Source organism: Acanthisitta chloris, unplaced genomic scaffold (assembly GCF_000695815.1).
Source record: "Acanthisitta chloris isolate BGI_N310 unplaced genomic scaffold, ASM69581v1 scaffold9766, whole genome shotgun sequence".
Classification (NCBI taxonomy): domain Eukaryota; kingdom Metazoa; phylum Chordata; class Aves; order Passeriformes; family Acanthisittidae; genus Acanthisitta; species Acanthisitta chloris.
The window spans coordinates 42066-61832 of record NW_008679733.1 but is presented as its reverse complement, the minus strand read 5'-3'; the positions used below and the strand labels follow the sequence as shown (position 1 = coordinate 61832).

The 19767-nt window shown below is 37.7% G+C and overlaps 1 protein-coding gene across 1 annotated transcript in view; it reads left to right on the top strand.

The window, feature by feature from the left end:
* The first annotated feature begins 12276 nt into the window (after positions 1-12276).
* CRB1 (crumbs family member 1, photoreceptor morphogenesis associated) overlaps positions 12277-19767 on the top strand; it is a 41039-nt gene continuing 33548 nt past the window's right edge. The window contains exons 1-2 of the mRNA XM_009077423.1: positions 12277-12478; positions 16818-17771. Coding sequence (XP_009075671.1) covers positions 12427-12478; positions 16818-17771 — 1006 coding nt within the window. The 5' untranslated portion in view covers positions 12277-12426. The remainder of the gene's footprint in view (positions 12479-16817; positions 17772-19767) is intronic.

Below are 19767 nucleotides of genomic sequence, written 5' to 3'. Positions count from 1 at the left end.
ATGTATTACATGAGAAATATCTCTTCTCTTTTTGTTGCAAGTTGCATTAGAAATGCAAAGAGATCTCAGCCATCACTTCTACATTATTCAGCACCAAAAGAATGCATAAATGTTGGATATTTTGGTGGGTTTTTTGAGTTAGAAATATATGAAATTAAAACCTTAGGAAGCATCTACCAATATTATTTTCAGAACATGTATAGGGTTTTCCGCTTTAAAATTTGACAGCTGACCCATCATTACTATGATCTATTTTCTCTAGTTGCACTGATATGTTAAGTTGTATAAATGTAGTCCAAAATGATTGACAGAGCCTGCAAGCAATGGATATTTTGAATCTGGCACATCTCTCCATGCTAAACTGTGTTGCACATAAACACTTTTTAGCATGAAAACCTTTTTTCCTTGAAGGAAAGGAGGAGATGAATGACTTTTAATCCATAAGCTCCCAGATCTTGCAATACATAGACAGATAATGTTCTTAATTTAATGAATCTGTATGTCCAGTACCTGGCAGAAAATGCTTTAAGAAAAGAAAAGGTAGTTGTATATTGTTTGGCAGCGGGAATAATGCTTTTCAAGCACCTATTATTTTCCTGGCACTCATTCCTGGTGGATCGTTCCATCATACAATTGACTACTTGTTAAATCTAGTCTACCCAGTAAGAATTTTCCTTCTGGGGCTCGTTCCATCATACAATTGACTACTTGTTTAATCTAGTCTGCCCAGTAAGAATTTTCCTTCTGGGGCCTTCTTCAGGCACTGCATACTTACATTTTTGATTTCTTTCTGAAATCTGTGAATAAATCTTTCCTAGCCTTTTTAATTGGCATATCTCAGATACATACAGCCTCTCTACAATCCAATTTTGCCACCTCTTGGCTGAGCTTATGATCCTGCTCAATCCCATCTTTCCCTGTTGAAGAATCTCTCTGGCCTTTTCATTTGTTGCTTGTATTGCCCCAGCCCAACAATGTGCTATACATCTGATGGCAAAGACAACCACTAATGAAGGTAGAGTTTAAAATGTGGTCTAAGGGATAACCATGGACAAACCCTGGTGAAATCAAAGGTATTGCATATACTAAACTGATGGCAGAATTTTGCTCATCTTCTTAAGAATTTGAGGAACTACTCTTGGGAGGTACTTTACAACATGTGATTTTTAGCATTGGTTTGTGTACATTGTTCTGGCTGAATTACAGTCAAATTGCAAAGTCAAGCAGATGCACAACTTTTCTCCAAACAGATAGAAATTTTCTTTAAATCTACACATTGTACAGCTTTCACTACTCTGAAGAAAGTGCTCAACAAGTAGGCAGTAAAGAAAAGACCTGGGTAATGGGACTAATATTTTTTACTTTCTCAATACATTCTAATTTATGGAATATTTGAGGTCAAATGTCAAGTGATAAACAAAGTTACCCAATTTAATAGTTCAGTGTTTTGCTCAACAGATGATTTCAAAAACAGCCTTAATAATCTCCCCATTGTGAATGCCTTTAAAATCCAGTTTATTGGAAATACAGTAAATTAAACATTTAAGAGGCATTGCTTCTCTTTTTCCCCCTCATAACAGAGGAACTCATTCAGGAGTGACATTGGAGAAGCTTGAAGAGTTCAGTTAGAAATAGCACATGGGCTAGTAGTTTGGAACCATATGCATGCATGAATAAATATGTGTTCACATACATATGTGTTAATACACATATAAATACATATATGTGTAAACACACACTTAACAGCTACTTCAGAGCATTTAATTTCTCTGCTTATAGAAAGCCTTTCTTTGATCACTAGTTAAAAAAGTCCACAACTTTCATATTTTCTGTTTTGAAGTGCACAGTTTTCTGGCTGGACTGTTCTGAGATAAGAATGAAAAATTTGTCTTGGTTCCTTTCTGCAAAATTTGCAGCATGCCATGTGTATGCTGGTTAATAAGGAGAGTTTATGTTGGTCTTCATTGCTAAATAATTATTTTAATTTCATGGCTTCTGATAGTGGAAAATGCACGATGTTTGCATGCCAAACCTGTATAGATTTGTTATGGAAGCAATATTAAGCTATATTGAGATAAAAAGTCAAGACACGTGAGAAAGGTTACTTGAAATTAAAGTGCTCAGGCTGCCATTAAATTGCAATAGCATCAAATATAAATTTCACTTGTTGCTTGTAGAGGTTACAGTTTTTATGTAGCTTAGCTACTCTGTTCTCATGCTTGCAGATTTTTACATGCCTTTGAAATACCATTTCTCACATATAAATATTCCTAAGTAACCCACAGCAGTGAAATGGCATTCTCATTTACCCTTGGTAAAGCCCTTTACATGGTGAAATGATATTTGTATTACCCCCCTAAAAATGTATAAGCTACCCTAATAAGTGAAAATATGCAATTTGTTTGAACTAGTATCAGCATTTTGGTAACTGCAGAGCTCTGAGAGCTCTCAGAAAACCAAGTTCTCTGTACCCCATCTATATCTGTGAGCCAGTAGAGGGAGCATGAGATACTGTCCTTGTCTAGCATCTGCTAGACATTAGCAAATTCTAGCTCTAGCTGATATTTCAACACTGTCATTAAAATCTGATCTGGAAGATGCTATTTCTCAAAACCTTCATGATGAACAGTGCTTGCTAGTCCAGATTCTCAGTGTCAATTTTTAGCTTTTGCACCACACAATTTGATTAGAAGAATCTTTCACATGGAATTCAGGGTTATTGGTCTGCAGCCAGTGGTGCAGAGTCCACTCAGGGCTGTAAAAGCTATGGAAAAAAATAAGCACTATGGTTTTAAGTACACAGAAGAGTAATTTAATGACCCAGACAGGGTTATTCCTATTTAAAATGTTAGCACCTTGGAGGCTTGGCCTTCACACAAGAAGAATAACAAATTAAGAATGTTATTGATTATGCCAGTGGTCCTGCTGATGGAGCTATTGGGGTGAAAGGAGGCACCCACAATGAATTTTGCACCCTCTATTGACAAGAACGAAGTGTTTGACCCAAGAATTGTGCAAAATATTCAAGGGTTATTCCTATTTAAAATGTTAGCACCTTGGAGGCTTGGCCTTCACACAAGAAGAATAACAAATTAAGAATGTTATTGATTATGCCAGTGGTCCTGCTGATGGAGCTATTGGGGTGAAAGGAGGCACCCACAATGAATTTTGCACCCTCTATTGACAAGAACGAAGTGTTTGACCCAAGAATTGTGCAAAATATTCATCCTCTTGGGAATTTTGCACCCTCTATTGACAAGAACTAAGTGTTTAACCCAAGCATTGTGCAAAATGTTCGTGTTTTCCTCTTGGTGCTTTAAATACTGACAGGACTATTTCAGACCCTTACATAAGGTTCCCATAATGCCAGTGGCATAAATGACATCAGTTTTTAAAGCATAAAAGGCACCTCATCTACACTCAGAAATGTCAGTAGTAATTACAAACTTTGTTTTCAAGTATAATCAATTCTTTATTTATGGTGTGAAATGTTTTTTACCCTTTTGAACTTTGGCTATTCTAAGCCAAGCAATATTGTTGGCATGTTCCTTTAAAAATAATTGCTTCTGGACTGAGAAATTGAATGTCAAGTTCCAACTTGATGTAAATTAAATGGGTTACATTAATAGTCTGGCCTGTGGTAGAAGTGAGTGTTTCGATTCTGGGTTTGACTTCAGGACATGACCTCTTGATCACACAGGTCAGCACAGATGGGAAATATTGAAGAGGTACCCTAGGTTGACATGGGGAAGAAAGTGTCTAGTACTGATGTATCACAAACTGTCTGATCCATTAAACAGAAGCAATGTCAGACTCCACGGAGAATAAAGCTTAGTTGTCATAGGTCATTATGCTCTTCAAAAAAAAGAGTTGGAAGGAAAATCACAATGATGGATATCCTCAGGGCTGTCATGTACACATAATCTTCTAAACCTTACTGAATTAATGCTGTCAAGCTTATATACAGGGGGAGTGGAGTAAAGAATCCAAATATTCCTAACTTCTACCGTACAATTATATATCAGATTTCCCACCTGTAGCTGTTATAAAGGATTAGTTAACAACATAGAGCATTTTAAATTTCAAAGAAGGACATCTATGCAGCTGAGACTCACACTAATGTCTTAAGGAGAATTCCATCCATGAGATCAATCACATTTGCAAGGTCAGGCAATACTTAGTTCTTCAAGGCAATACATAATTCTTCAAGGAAAAGGAACAGGTGAATTGAGGAGAAGTTTATGTATTATTTTTAATTTGAAGGCTCTCTCTTGCCTTTAAAATTGGCTTTCATTTCAGCTTCTGAGCAACCCCAACTCTCAGCCTCTCCTCATGGCAGATTTTCCAATCCCTTAATCACCTTTACAGCCTTTTGCTGGACCTGCTCCAGTGTGTCTGCTTCTTTCTTGTATCTGGGAAGCCCAGACCTGGACTTGATGTGGTCTCATCAGTGCTGAGCAGAGGTGAGGAGTTACCTCCCTTGACCTTCTGGCAACATGCTTCCTAACACAGGCCAGGAGGCTCTTGGCCCTCTTTGCTGCAAGGGCACACTGCTGCCTCATGCCCAGCTTGTTCAGAGCATGGCAAAGCTGCTTTCCAGCCATCTGGCCCCTGGTGTGTACTTGTGCATTGGGTTATATGTCCTCAGGTGCAAGACTTTGCAAATCCCTCTGAAGTCTCTCTGAATGGCAGCACAGACTCTCTCTAATTGTGTATACACATATGTATACATATATAGAATTCCAGTGTTAATAAATTTTAAAAAATCACTTTAATGCTTTTGTTGGATTGGACTCAGGAGTTTTACAGTTTGCTGGCAATTAATTATCACTGATGAGTCCCAGGTCTAAGGTCTTCTCAAGGACATAAAGAGTATGTTTGGATTTTGAGTAATAAAAATAAGCTGATAAAGTGAGCACCAAAACTAATTTTATGTGATATACTACATAAAAGCTCTTACATTAATTGTTCCCTATAGCATCTAGCTCTTAATTATTCAGTGTTTGCTAATAGGAGGAACAAGTGATAAAGCCTAGTATTTTTATGTCTGCTCATTTGCACTGCTTGAAATAAACTCTGAGGTGACTATAGTAGGGCACAACCTGCTTCTGTTTAGGTACCCAGATTCATTTTTTTCAGGTATGGGGAGAATTTCGAAGGTAAGTAACCTGCTTCTGTTTAGGTACCCAGATTGATTTTTATCAGGTATGGGGAGAATTTCAAAGGTAAGCTAGCCTTTTACTGATGACCTGGGTGCTGATCCCTTTAAAAATATTTGAATTAACTTAGAAAAGGACTTCTGCTGATTGTGTAAGGAGAACCAGATTAAGGAAAGCACCCTCTTTCCATGACCGACAATGAACTTTGCACTGTCAATAAACAGTCTTGGAGAGAAGAAAAAAACCCTAGTAGAGACAGCTAATTTGTGCTGATAATTAACTGCTAGAAATAGATTTGGTAGATCTGATTCAGATTGCTCTCCCACTGCTGTAATTCTTCAAGTCTGACTGTGCTAACAACATGACACTATTACAGAGAATCATAACGATCAATACAATTATGGCTGTAGTCTCTGTCCTGTGGGCACTATTTTTTCTTAACAAAGAGGGCTCAGAATCTGTTATTAGGCCTGTTTTGAGAGGTCAAAATACCATGATAAATCACTACCTATAGCAACAAATAAGGAAAACTTTAAATGCTGTACTGTGAACAAGTCTGCACAGCTACAGAAGTTATCTGGAACACATAAAGACCTAGAAAAACTAGTCTTAATCTAGCTACATCACATACCTGTAGTATGATCCAGGAAATCTCTCAAAAGATAGCCAGTAGACCATGGCAAGCACAGGCAGTCTCAGCTGAAGTCCATGCTGTCCCATTGCCATTGGGATTGTTATGTGACCTTGCAAAAATGAAGCTAGTTTAGGTCTCATGCTTCCCAACTTCAGGATGATTTAGGCATAGGAAATATTGGCTAAACAAAGCCATCATTTAGATGAGTTTTCACACTGCAAAAGGACTAATACTGCTGGGAATGAGGGAAACGAACACCACTGCTGAAGTGAAAAGAAGTATGATCTTCTGCCATTCCCATTTGTACCAAACTGGATCGAAAGATCACAGTCCAAAGTCTAAAGTCTTCTGCATCTGCTCTATAACAAGTCACAGTTTTTTACACAGCAAGAGAGCACACATCATATAGAGTAATTGCCTTACAAAAATAATACAGAAATGGATGGTTCAGCATAAAAGGCTTGATTTTTTTTCTGTATTTAAAGTGATATAAATTATGTAGAGATATATACTGTAGGAATAGACAGTGATATAAATTATGTAGAGATATATATAATGTAGGAATGGACAAATGCAGTTATACACAGTATAGATACAGATCATACCCATGCTTTTATATAGTTGTGCTATGTACAGCTCAAAATACACACAGTGTTATACACAGTATAGATACAGATCATATCCATGCTTTTATATAGTTATGCTATGCACAGCTCAAAATACACACAGAGTAAACATGCTATGGGCATTCACACATTCATGTTTTATCTTTTTCTGTTCTCAGGTCTCCATTCTCAATTAAGCTCTGTAGGCTCTATTAAAACTATGATTTTCTGGCCTACTGGCTTTTTCAATTTGTTTCAATATGGACTGACAATGAAGTTATGTAAATACAGTCACTTTTGTATGTTGTGGAGATTCCCATTAGTTATAACAAAATGAGAAAATCTTGCAAATGACTGAATTTTTTCCAAGCATCACTTCCAGGGCAGAAGCCGTTTCACACTAGACAGCACAGTGGCTGTGCTTGCCTACCTCAGTTAAAACAAAGAGGAAGCAGCCAACAAGAGACAAGGTAGAAAATCCCTTCTAGGCAAGGCTAGACACAGCATACATTTCTCAATGGATGTGTTCATCAACAGCAAGCACTCTTTTAAAGCCCTTAAGTGTTTGTAGGACTGAAAATTAATTTGTTTTCCAATTCCAAAGTGAATCATATGCTCCAAACAGATTTTCAAGTCAATGAAACATGACCTTGTATGATCTAATTAAATAACTCAAAGGTATTGGTTGTTTTAAGATCCCCCTGGATATATTTCAGTTCAAATGCACACACATCATCTGTATGTACAAGCTCATAAATCTACAAAAAATGCAAATCAGATCATTAATGCTTTGAATTTGACAGTCTTGCTACAGTTTTCTAAAAGGTAAAACATGAAAAATTCCTGAATGATACTCTTATTATATACGCTTTTTACAATTTAAAGGGCACACAAAAAATCCTGCACTGGAAAGCAGAACACCAAGTATCTGTCTCTGAATTCTAAATATTTGGTCCATAATCATGTTTAAAATAACAAATTTTCTGAAACCTGCTATTACAATTTCTTCTCTGGATTATGTCCTGGCCCTTTGAGTGGAGCATAGGACCAGATGATAACTTTTGAGGTTCTTTTCAATCTAAATTTTTCTATGATTCTGTCTTAATTCTCTTGTGAATTCCCTCATAATTCTTTTGTGAATTGACTTCTCTGCTCCAGTGCACTTGACTATCTAATAACAAAAAATATCTATGAGGGTTTTTCTAAATTTTTTTTCTCAGTTTTTTGTCTTTGGCATTGCTCCCCTTTCTCCACTCTCAATTTTAGCTCAGATATGTGTGTAGACCTTATCTATGATCTGCAGTCTTAGCATCCCTAATGTGTCATGTATAGATTATTGGCCACACACATACACACTCTCCTCTTGCTACCCATAAATGCCCAAGTGTGTAACAAGAATGCTGTCTCAAATGCCAACACAAGTATCTTTGGGGATACCATTGATTCCTCTTTTTTGATTTTTTGACATTTTTCTCTACTTTCTTTGTGTGTTTAGTCTCCAAAATCTTAACTATTCTTTTTTTTCTTAATGGTATCCTTTATAAACCACCTTTATCCACTTTAACCTGTCATACCTGTAATTGTGCTGTCCCTCCTCTCACCTACCCTTTCTATCTCATGTCAACAACATGACCATAGCTGCAACATGTTCGTGCAGCCAGAAAACCCACTCAGGAAGGATGCTGCCCAGGAAAACTAGGCTGCCACCATTTGATTTTCTTCCTTACCTCCATAAGTCAAAAGCAACAGCAGCTGCCTCATTTACTTATATATAAAGCTGGCTCTAGAAGTAGGGAAATGAAAGGAAAATGAGTGCCATGCAGGGACATATTTCTTCGAGTTTTTCTTTTCTCCAGATTCAGAGCGTAATCCTACAATTGGATCCACATGGCTGGCTGTGTTAATCGAAATATGGGATGAAGGTGTAGGCTACAAGCAACAGTTTGGTTTTGCTGCCCTTCTAGGACACAGCCCCTCACCATTCCCAGGCTGTGTGTGCCTGACCTCTGGCTGTGCTGCTCATGTGGCTTTGCCTAAGGAGCACTCACCGTCTGCAGAGCAGGCTCTGAAAAGGGCTGGCTCATCTACCCAGAAGCTGGAGCCAAGCTTAGCTCAGCCGGCTGTTTCCAATATTTATAAAATAAAATAAACACACCAGATCTCACTAAACAACTAATTACCTACAGCATGTACATGATTTTCTTCTTCTTCTTTTTTCTTTTTTTTTTTTTCAAATGAAAACTATTTTAGGTGTGACAAAACATGTGAAACAAGTGGAAAAACATTCCCAAGTACTTCTGCTCTCAGAAAACCTTTAATGATTGAAGAGATTAAGGGATTGGGGTTTTTACTGCTTTTAAAAAATCCATTTTTACTGAAAATTCAAACTAGTCTATGAAGCTTCAGGCCAGCAACATTTAAAAAGATTGAATTACAGCATGCCATTCTGAATGTAGCACATTATGAATTCCATATCCTTCAGCTAGAGTGACATATTTAATGATTAAGCCAAGCCACTCAACTCTATTTTAATTTTTTTTTCCTATCCAGTATTAACTTTATATGTACATTTCAAATGGCAGAAGGAAAAATAGCAGAATAGTGAATTTGTCTGCAATAAAGGAATAACTAGCAAGGTGTTATGACTTTACAAAATTAGAGTTGTGTGTGAAAGGTATCATGTGCAAATTAGCCCAATGTTAACAAATGCTTATTATCCTACTATTTTAAAGTATCCCATTTTCCATGTGTTCCAGCTCTGCCTTGTATTCTGTCCTTCATTTTACAAGAGCTTTTCCTGCTAAGACAGCAATAGAAATTGCCATACAAGAGCAGATCACTAGTCACATTAAGCTCAGTATTGAATGTAAGCCAGTTCTTTACTGAAGAAAAATAGGAAGAAAAAAATCCATTTAAATACCTCTCACTTGATCTACACTGATGTACATAAGGCTAAAACCTCCTTCCTGACCTCCATGGCAACTGATTTATGCCCAGAAGCACAGGTTTTAATTACAATGACACAGAGATGGTCAATTTATTTCCTTGCGCTTACTCACTCATGAACGTGCATTTCCTCCTTCCAGCAAAGAGTAATTATCTCTTTGCAATTATCTGCACAGATGTGGCAAAGTTAGAACTTTGGTGATTGTCTGCTAAAACCTGGGGCCCTGAAGAATATGTGCTCTGCCAGGTCTTTCCGCTGGCCTCGGGATTAATGAGTCCCTTGAAAAAGGTTGTTTGCGCCTGGGGTAGGATTTTGTAAGACATTTCCAAAACTGTAAAATATAGATGAAGGAAGTCTTATTGCAACCTTTTTGTCTTCCATAAAGCATATTCTAAAGGGCATGCTACAATCTGAGCTGCTCCAAGGTTTAATCCTGCTTGCAATTGATACCTATATGTGTATAGATATGTATATGTGCAGGTATAGGTTGACACATCTACAGCTCAGTTGCTGGAATTATTTTATTCGAGGAAGTCACAGAAACATGGAAAAATAGAATTGGAAGGGACAGACTTAGAGGTATCATTTGTACTATCTGTGTGTCTAAGATAGGATCAGCTGACTTGTGCCTTGCTGCACTTTTGTCTCTAACCAATTTTTAAGGATCCAAAATAGACCTTATGGCTCCCACTGAGTATCTTATGCCCAGGCTTTGTTGTCGTGTTATAATTAGAAATATTTTCCTAAAGTGTGACTGGATGTTCCTTGGTGCAGGCCAAACCCGTGACTTTTTCACTTGTTTACTATGACCTGAAGGAACAGTGTTCTCTCTTTTTTATATTGAAAAACTGTTACCATGTCCCATTTCCTCTGCTTGTCTTTCAGATGAACAGCCCTACTTTTTCAATCTCTCCTCACAAGCCACATTTTCTAGACCTGTCACCATTCTCATTGCTTTCCTCTGAATTCTTCCCAATTGATCCAAATCTTCCTGCAGTGCAGAACTAAAAGTGCACTCAGTGTTCCCACCAAGAAGTACCTGAAGGCTTTGTAGACCAAAACTATTGTTCTACCCAATTGCTGATTATTCTGGCAGGATACTATAGAAACTGAGTGAGCCCTTCCAGAATTGAATACAGTATTTTTCAGACCATTTCTCCAATTTCTTGTGTTCTTCTGTAAAGGTAACTTTAGCACAAACAAAAGTTTCACTTAACCCTGCTTTACCAGACAACTTAATAAGCAAACTTTCTATGCCAACATCCACATCTTTTATGAAAACATCAACCACAGCAAATCCAGGACAATCCCACACCACAGTCATGGAGCATTCCAGTTTGACAGGGAACCTCTGACAATTACTTTCTGGGCAGGATTACACAAGTTTTATATTCACTTTATGGTGGTATCACGTAGATTTTTCTCCTTGGTTTGCATATGAAAATGTTTTTAAAGATGATATCAAACTGTTGCTCTAATTAGAGTAGTTGTTCCTGACAGGTTTGTTCAAAACACCCACCAGTGGTTCTGACATGGCTTCAGGCAGTTTGCTGAGTGCCCTGCTATGGAGCTCCTCTGTCTCAGAGTGCCATCAGCCCTGTGTTATCCCTGAGCTGTAATACCATATGTCTATCCCCTCCTGCTGACAGTGTGTATGTTCATAACCTTCCCTCAGAGTCATAGTATCAGGGTCATACTGCAAAAGGACTGACATACTAAGAACCTCCAACTTTTTCTTGTTATATTCAAAATAAAACACATTAAACATAAAGCTGTAGAATGAGACATCTGAGCAGCACTGCTAATCCAGCACATACATACCAACCTATCAATGTGTATTTAAAGCTTCCTTACTTACTTTCCAAAGAGTCTGTATGACATTCTTACCCCATGGTATTTGAAGGTAGTATGGGAAAAAACACTCAATGCCTGTGCGAGAGGCAGGGAGAAGCAGCAGTTTTCTGAACATCACCATAAAAGCAATTGTGAACTGTAGATTAAATGTATCCAAAATTAGCTTCTGTGGATGAGTCTTTTGGTGAACCTAAACACGAATTTGACACAAAGTCAGGAATTTTCTAATTAATGAATAAATGAGTTGAGGGAGAAGAAGGAATTGATAAACATGTGTGCTAAAAACCAACATTTTCTTGGGGACAGGCTGAGAGGGACTTCAGGACCCATTGCTAAAGTTTTAAAATGGAAAACTGCCAAAAGAAAGATCTTAATCCACAGTTTGCCATATGCCAGTTGGATGGTATAAATATCATCAACCCAGGGAACTACTCTTTTGCTTTATAATTATTTCATTAATTACACAAAGAGATATTGCTCTACTAATATTTGCCATGCAAATAAAAAGTATAATGAAACGGGGAAAAAATGTCTGCTGCTAAAATCACAGAACTAGGTAGTTAAATCTCCTGAACTCTTATTTTCCTCTTGTTAAATTTGGTCCAAATCAAAATGTCTTGCTCAAGAGCTGAAAAAGAAATGTTTTAGTAAATTATTTTTCCCCTGTCTTTAGCACACTCAAAAATCTGGAGACATAGACTTCCAGTAAGTAGTACAATGAGAGCCAATGGAACACTTACAAAGTGAAGAAACAGGATCCAATTTTAAGTCTTTTCTATCTGCTTATTGAGATGTACAGTTTCTCTGAATGACAGTGACCATGAAAGAGTTGATCTGGATTAACAAACCTCTTGAACGAAAAGAAAAAACAGTCTTAAAAAACAACCAAAAAAAATGACAAATCAGTTTTGAATGGATGCTAAAAGTATGCCTTTCTGTGAAACACAAAGTTTAATGTGAGCATACTTGGAGAACATGCTGAAAAAGAATTTAAATAGGATACATATCTATTGTGTAAGCAGTTTAATGGGTCTTACTTTAAGCCTTGTTGATCTGGCTTGGGCAAAATACACCATCAGACTACATCAGCAGGTACAGAAGTGGAACAAGCTAATCCTGGAAAGGAAGCCTTTATACTAACTGTTGTGAATTTTACAGAAACTTACTCTGTCGACTGCTTAAGTGCTAAACGATCTTTTTCTTTCGGAAATTTTCCTTTGGAAAAAGATGGTTGCAACTAGGATACAAGTTTACATCATTTTAATGACAATGTTTACAGGTAAATATTTTCTTTTTGTGAAGTTGTGTGTGCATTTAGACTATTGAATATATAGCCTCTATCCAGATTGCTTGCTTGTACTTCTTTGATATTAATTTAGTGTCAGGGACTGGAATTTCTAACCAAAGGGGTTTATCAAAAGTGTAATTTGGATAAGATTTTATAATCATTTAATGAAAATGAAAATTAGAGACAGTCAGCAAAATGATGGTTGAAAAATTGCTTTTGTCGTCCTGCTTCTGCAGGAAACTTTTGCTGCTAAATTTGAAACAGAATTTAATTAAGAGTTTAACAGCTAAAAAATAGCCACTCTATAGTAATAATGTGTAAGTGAAAAAAGGAGACAGATAAGTGATGTTAGCAAACTGAGCCAAAGGAGCTGTTTCATCTGTGTTTTGAATAAAACTTCACAGGTGGGAAAAGTAATCATCTATAAAAATATGGTCAAAATATTCACATTCTCTGAAATTTTAGGTCAGTGTGTAATATGTTTAGAAGAGAAAATGCTGAGTGATTCTACTTTATTTTTCCCTTTGAAAACACTAATATATTTAGCTGAGCTCATGTATGTAACCACTGAAATGAAAATAATTGTTCCCCTTGCACATGTTTTTGGTATGTCTTACATCTTTTGACAATACCTTTTTTTTGCATGCTAACTTCTCCAACCTGAGCTATTTGAACTGCTTATACAGTTCTATAAATATTGACTGATCCTTTTATCTAGAGTGCTTTTATCTTGAGTGACAGTGGTCTTTGCTTGTATAGCAATTGACAGATAACAAGCAATATCTACACTGCTTGCAAGAATAGCTGATTTATTTTTTCTTGGCATGAAAAAATGACATTATTTGCCTTTTGATGAGACCTATATTTGTGCTGATCATGTTATGAAATATTAGGCCTATGTATAAAGTGTATACATGTGTGCATATGTATATACATGCAACCCCATAAAATAATTATTTTGCAACATATAATTAATATTATTGCTTAAAAAAATTAGCATTGTACTCAAACACTGAAATGCTTATGAAATTGCATGTATTTAAGTGGCTCTATGAGAGTCACTTTGCATTTAATAACTGATATTAATCACTTTCTATAGGCAAGGAATACACTAACAGTAATATGTGTACCTCCTCATAAAGTTAATTTTATTTTTTTCTTGAAAATTCATGCTTTTTTAATCAAATGTGTTATCCAAATTTAAAGATAGAAATATATGTGATTTTTTTTTTTAAAATAGCATTCTCAGGAAATAATTTTGTTAGTTTTGTGTCTAATCGGATAAAGTAGAGAACAACACAGACACCAAACATTATGATAAAGTTGAGTTCGGTTTATAAATGTGTATTGTCCTTTCCAGAGGCAAAGTGTGACTCAGACCACAAGTTACAAGGCAAAGGGGATGACTGGCAGGTGGTATGGGATAATAAACTAATACACAGAGAGTCAGCACACATTACTGAAAATGCAACAACTATGGATCTAGCCATTCACTGTGCTGATTTTTTTTTGAAAGGTTTAATAGGGGCTCCCAATCTATAAGTTCTTCAGGACAGTATTGTCTACTCTGAAGCCCCATGACAAGTCTAAGTAGAGCCCTGATCCAATGGCTTGTAGACTGGACTATTTTTTATCTCTGACATAAAACCCCAGAGAGTCCTGCATTTCTCCAGCCATCATATTAAGACTGAGTTGTACAAAAGACCTGAGGACACATTGTTCTCCATGTCAAAACAGGGAAGTGAGCAGTATCAGGCAGGAGATGTACTAAAACATTGACCAAAACAGCAAACAGCTCACAGTAACTTCACTTTTCATATACTAGAATAGTAAAAGCAGGACAAGTCAACTAACACTGAAATTGCCACAAGCTGGGCAAAGCAGACATCGTTCTAGGCCCCAGTCAGTAATGGTTTGGGAAGTGCACTTCACTTTGAGAGAGTCAAACCCAACGAGTCATATTTCTGCCAGGTGCCACTACTCATTAAGGTATACATAGACATCTCACATTGGAATAAAGATGAGCCTGGCTGGAAAACAGAGAGAGGCTGCTGTTGGAAAACCCCACTGCCAGACCAGGGGGATAGCACTGGCTGTGTTTGATAATCTGAAGCTTCAAGTGGAAGTCACTATATGCTCTAATTGCAGACTGATGAGTGAGTTGGATCACTGTGGAGAGTCTTTTATGTACATGCTGTGAGCGCTTCACTCCGGCTAATCTTACGAGAGTCTTTTATGTACATGCTGTGAGCACTTCACTCTGGCTAATCTTATAAACAAATCTCACCCAATTCTCAGTTCTCTTCTGGGTCTCCTGTAACTCTCCAAGATGAGTCTAGTTACAATTGTGATTGAATAAAGTGGACAGGCAAGGAATTAGCCTGAGTAACCACACTTATCTACTGCTATTTGAAGCAATTCATTGTGGCTGAACCCTGCTCTGTAATTTTCCATGAAAAATGACGGTGTTTTGCTGTACAAAATAAAGTTTGGTGTGAATTTGTACACAAAACTAGGTGCAGTGCCTGGCACAACTAGCTGTGACTTCACAGGTCTCAGCATATCTCATTATCTGGTTTACAGGCACCAGTTTTGCTGTGTAGATGGACAAAATTTTATCTATTTACTTTGTGCTGATGAGAATAGTTTGAAAAGTAACTGCAAAGTATTTTTTTTCCCTCTAAAATAGCTACGGAGGGAAGTGGAAATAATTTTATCTATTTACTTTGTGCTGATGATAATAGTTTGAAAAGTAACTGCAAAGTAATTTTTTTCCTCTAAAATAGCTACAAAGGGAAGTGGAAATCTTAAGAGCTGCGCTTAGCATGAGTTATCAAAAAAGTATTTGGTTATTCTGACTACTTCCAAGGAAGATAAGAAACAGATTTTCTCTGATCCATTGCATATATATTGGTCACTTGATTGCTCAAGGGAGAAGTTACTGTAATTACCACTTTATAGATGAACAACAGTGCAGAGGGATAAACAGATTAGTTTTACAAGAGAAACAGATTTGTTTTTCTTTGTGAAGTCTGATCCAGCAGACCTGTTAGGTCACATCTATCAAATTACAGTGGTGTTGAGGACCTCTCACTTTACCAGACAAGTAAGAAGAAGCCAAGCATTACATGGAAGAAGAGGAAATGTGAGTCTCTATGGCCAATCTCCTACAGAAGTGTTTTCATCACCAACCTCTGAGACGTTTGAAAAAAATATTCCTTTCATCTTTTCTTGCTTTATATTTTGTATAGAGGAGAAGTAGAAAAGGTCCTCTGTAGATACACAGTACCAGGAATTTTCTGCTGGGACATACAGGTTCAAACTGCTCTGACAGCTTTTCTCAGATCCTCACATCCCAGGTGAACTCTCCTCACAGTATGAGCATGGTTGACAGAGCAGAAGTCACTGCTGACTTCTTTTTGGAAGAATTGAGATCTGTGCTTCATTTGTGAATAAATGCAGTACCCACCTAACCCTGAAATGTGGCTGCTGCGCACTCAATGTGCATGGGGTGCATCCCACTGCATCCTGCCCAGGCCACCAGTATGATGTAGGTTTAAACTCTTTGGATTTCTTATTACCACACTGTACATCTCCCCACTCTGTCTGGGAATTTCATTCTTCAGTTAGCCAGCTCACTGTATATACATTTTGCTGGTATGTTCACCCATTTGACAGTCTGACCCACTATATTATATATCACTTTACCAGCTCACTGTATATACATTTTGCTGGCATGTTCACCCATTTAACAGTCTGACCCACTATATTATATACCACTTTTAAGTCCTGTGACTCTCACTTGAAGATTGTTCCTCCAAGATGTTTCATATGGGACCAGGAATACTGGTCTGTAATTCTGCTGTTTGAATGAACATGAAAATGAAGAAAAGACCAGCAGATCATTCTCCAGCTCATCAACATACTGTATTATGGATAGGCTTTTTCTATGTGATAAATCCTTCAGTTCCTCACAAAGCATTCTAAATTTCTACCATGGGATATGTGGGAAACAATTACTTGATCATATCTGATGATGTTTATCTTAATTTCATCACGTTGTCCATACCAAAGCTGTCCATTTATTTGACTCTTTTCCCCAAAATGTGATTATCACTCAGGTGTTTATATAATACTCTGCACAAGGAAACCATGGCAAGTGAATGGTATTTTTATATTTAATGTATTTTATACTTGTGAGCCAATTGTCTGTTAATCAAGGCATTCCCCTCTAATAAAAGATAGATTAATAAAATGCCTGTCATTAAAAGTGTCATTTTGGGCTCCAGTTATTCAAGCCAGAATGCCTAATTCTTTGTTTGTTCTTCAGGTACTCACTGTGATGAAGACGTCAACGAATGTTACATGAATCCTTGCCAAAATGGTGGAATCTGTGAGAATTTTCCTGGGAATTACACTTGCCATTGCCCACCTGCAGACAAAGAAGGGATTTTTTATGGTGGCTGGAACTGTACAGAAGTTCTCCATGGCTGTACTGACCAGCAATGCCAAAACAATGGAATATGTATCCCACATTTAAAAAATGGCCAACATGGATTCAGCTGCATATGTTCACCTGGATATACTGGAATACACTGTGAAACCATAACCACATTTTCTTTTCAAGGAAACAGTTTTCTTTTGTTGAAGCATCCTCTGACCCATAAAAAGGAATTTTTCTATAATATAAACCTGAGGTTTCAAACTGTACAACCCACAGCTTTTCTGTTTTACCGAGGGGAGAAAAATACATTTGCGAAGCTGGAGTTACTGAATGGCTACTTACACTTATCCGTGCAAGTCAATAATCAGCCACGGGCTCTTTTGCATATTCCACACAATGTCAGTGATGGAGAATGGCATTCAGTGGAGGTAACCTTGGCAAGAGCTGTTATTCTTAATTTGCTTGACAGCTCTTGTGTAGAATCATGTCTCAATAAAACATCTGCTAAGATAGAGAGCGATCCCGTGATGCTTGCGTTTCAGAGCACATTTTTGGGCAGCTTACCAGTGGGGAACGTTAGTGGCAACTCTCTACTTAACACCTATAATGTGCATTCTGCACCTCCATTTGTAGGCTGTCTTCAGGATATTGAAATAGATTTGAATGTTATTACTCCAGAGAATGTATCATCTGAATCATCTTTAAATGTCAGGACAGGATGTGCTAAAAAGGACTGGTGTGACACCAACCCTTGTCAGAACAGGGGACGTTGTACCAACCTGTGGCTGAGCTACCACTGCGATTGCTACCGACCGTACAGAGGGCCAGACTGTGCAACAGGTAAGGAAGTGCTGCTGGCATTTTGTTCTTAAGTGGTTGCTGAAAACATGATCATAAACAATCCTGTTCACCTGGTGATAACCCTTAGCATCTCTGGAGCTTAATGTCAACTGGTAAGAAAGTGCAAGAGGTTAGTAGTAGCACACCTTTGTTGTTTTCTAGTTACTTTCCCAGGAAGGCTGCTTTGCAGCCTGACAGAAGAAGTCAGGCTAAACTGGTGGATTCCACTCATCCTGTTTTAAAATCTTCTTAGTGCTCTTAGCACTCCATAAACTCTGGAAAACTGTAGTTCACTGAAGGTTATCCACGCTGAGAAAAATTTACAAAGCAACCTTTAGAAAGCACTTGGAGTTTAAGACTTACTTTCAAAGCATTCTTTGCAAATGTTATCCTCAAGCTCTCTAGGCTTTTATAAAGCAACTCATTTAAGGCAATGAAAGGCAAGCAGAAGTACGGCAAGTTAAAAAAAGACAGATTCCAATTTTAAAAAATGAATGAGATTATGCTATTAACTTAATCTGATTAGCCCAAGGAGCAGGCAGGGCTTCAGTGCCTGGAAACAGGGCCCATTCATCTCTCAGCTGGTCCCAAGGTAGTGCTGGACAAGCACTAGCAGAAGTGGCTGTTCCCAGAGAGCTGCATTGGGACCAGAGGGAAATGTGTCCATGTCTGAATGAACAGAAGAGCACGTCTTGGCAAACAGCCTCTGTGGCAGTGACAAGCAGGAATACAAAAGCTGCAGATGCCTGTAGCAATTTCACTGCTACAAATGATCTTTCCTAGTGCAGGCTGAGGCAAAGTGGAAGGACAACAGGACATCCCCAGCTCCCTGCTATGCTGCATCTGGTGGGTGAAGCCCTCTGAAGCTGTAAATACAGCAATCCTCAGGAACCTTTTGGGGTGAGCTCTGCAATCCTTCCTCAGACAAAGTTTTAGGGATTTCAAACAAGCAGTTTTGTTTAAGAAACTTGTACAGGACTGAGTCTTCCAAGCAGTGCCCTTGCCACTGCTTAGCTCTCAGTCCCTTTACTAACCATCCACACATGGTCAACAGAGCAATGTTTAGGGAGCAAGAAATACATACATACATACACGTATACATACATATATTTATGTAGATATGTTTGCCAAGTGGACTGGAAAAAATTAAGCACAACAGCAGAGCCATGGTCAGATTGGAATGGACAGATCCTAAACTGGTGTAAACTGGCACGGCTGCGGTGCCGCCAGTGAATTTCCATCAGCTGAACAACTGGCCCCGGGGGTTTAGTGAATGCATTGCTGCAGAAAGCTGTGCCTTGAAATACATTTCAAAATGCTGAAATACAATTTCATTTTGTATGCTATACCTAATACTTATCAATACCTTTCAATAGTTTTTCTGTTTGGTTTTATTGCAAAATGACAAAGTCTGAGAGGTAATTGTAACAGACTTCTTTGAAGTCAAGCTGTAATTTATCCAAAGGTTTGGAAGGCAACTTTGGCGTATAGGACAACATCTGGTAAATATGTTTCCCTCCTTATATGAAGCAAAATTAAAACCAGTCAGGGCCAGGAGCAGCTTATACTGGCATTAGAACTGTTGAGAATGATTAGAAAGCACACTGGAGTTTTTTTCTTGCTGACCACAATATTCCTTGCTAACCATGGCACTGTGCCATTTTGATACATAGGTTCTAGATATATGCCATCTATACATATGACAGATTAAAAAAACTGTGGCAGGTTTCCTAAAAAGGCAGAGTGGGAGAGAATTGTGGTAAAGGATAACATAAGAAATACTGGTGTCTTTCTGAAGAAAAGTTGCTGCCAAGTATTTAATTGACAAGAGGCAATATTTTCTCTACATATACAAAATAACAAACAGATGTTGACTCATTTTGATCAACATCCAGATGTTGTGACCCAGGAGGTTAATATTGACCAAGGTGATGCTAGGCATCTCATCAAACAGATCAGTGATGATATATGTGTATATTTATAGATAGAGAGAAAC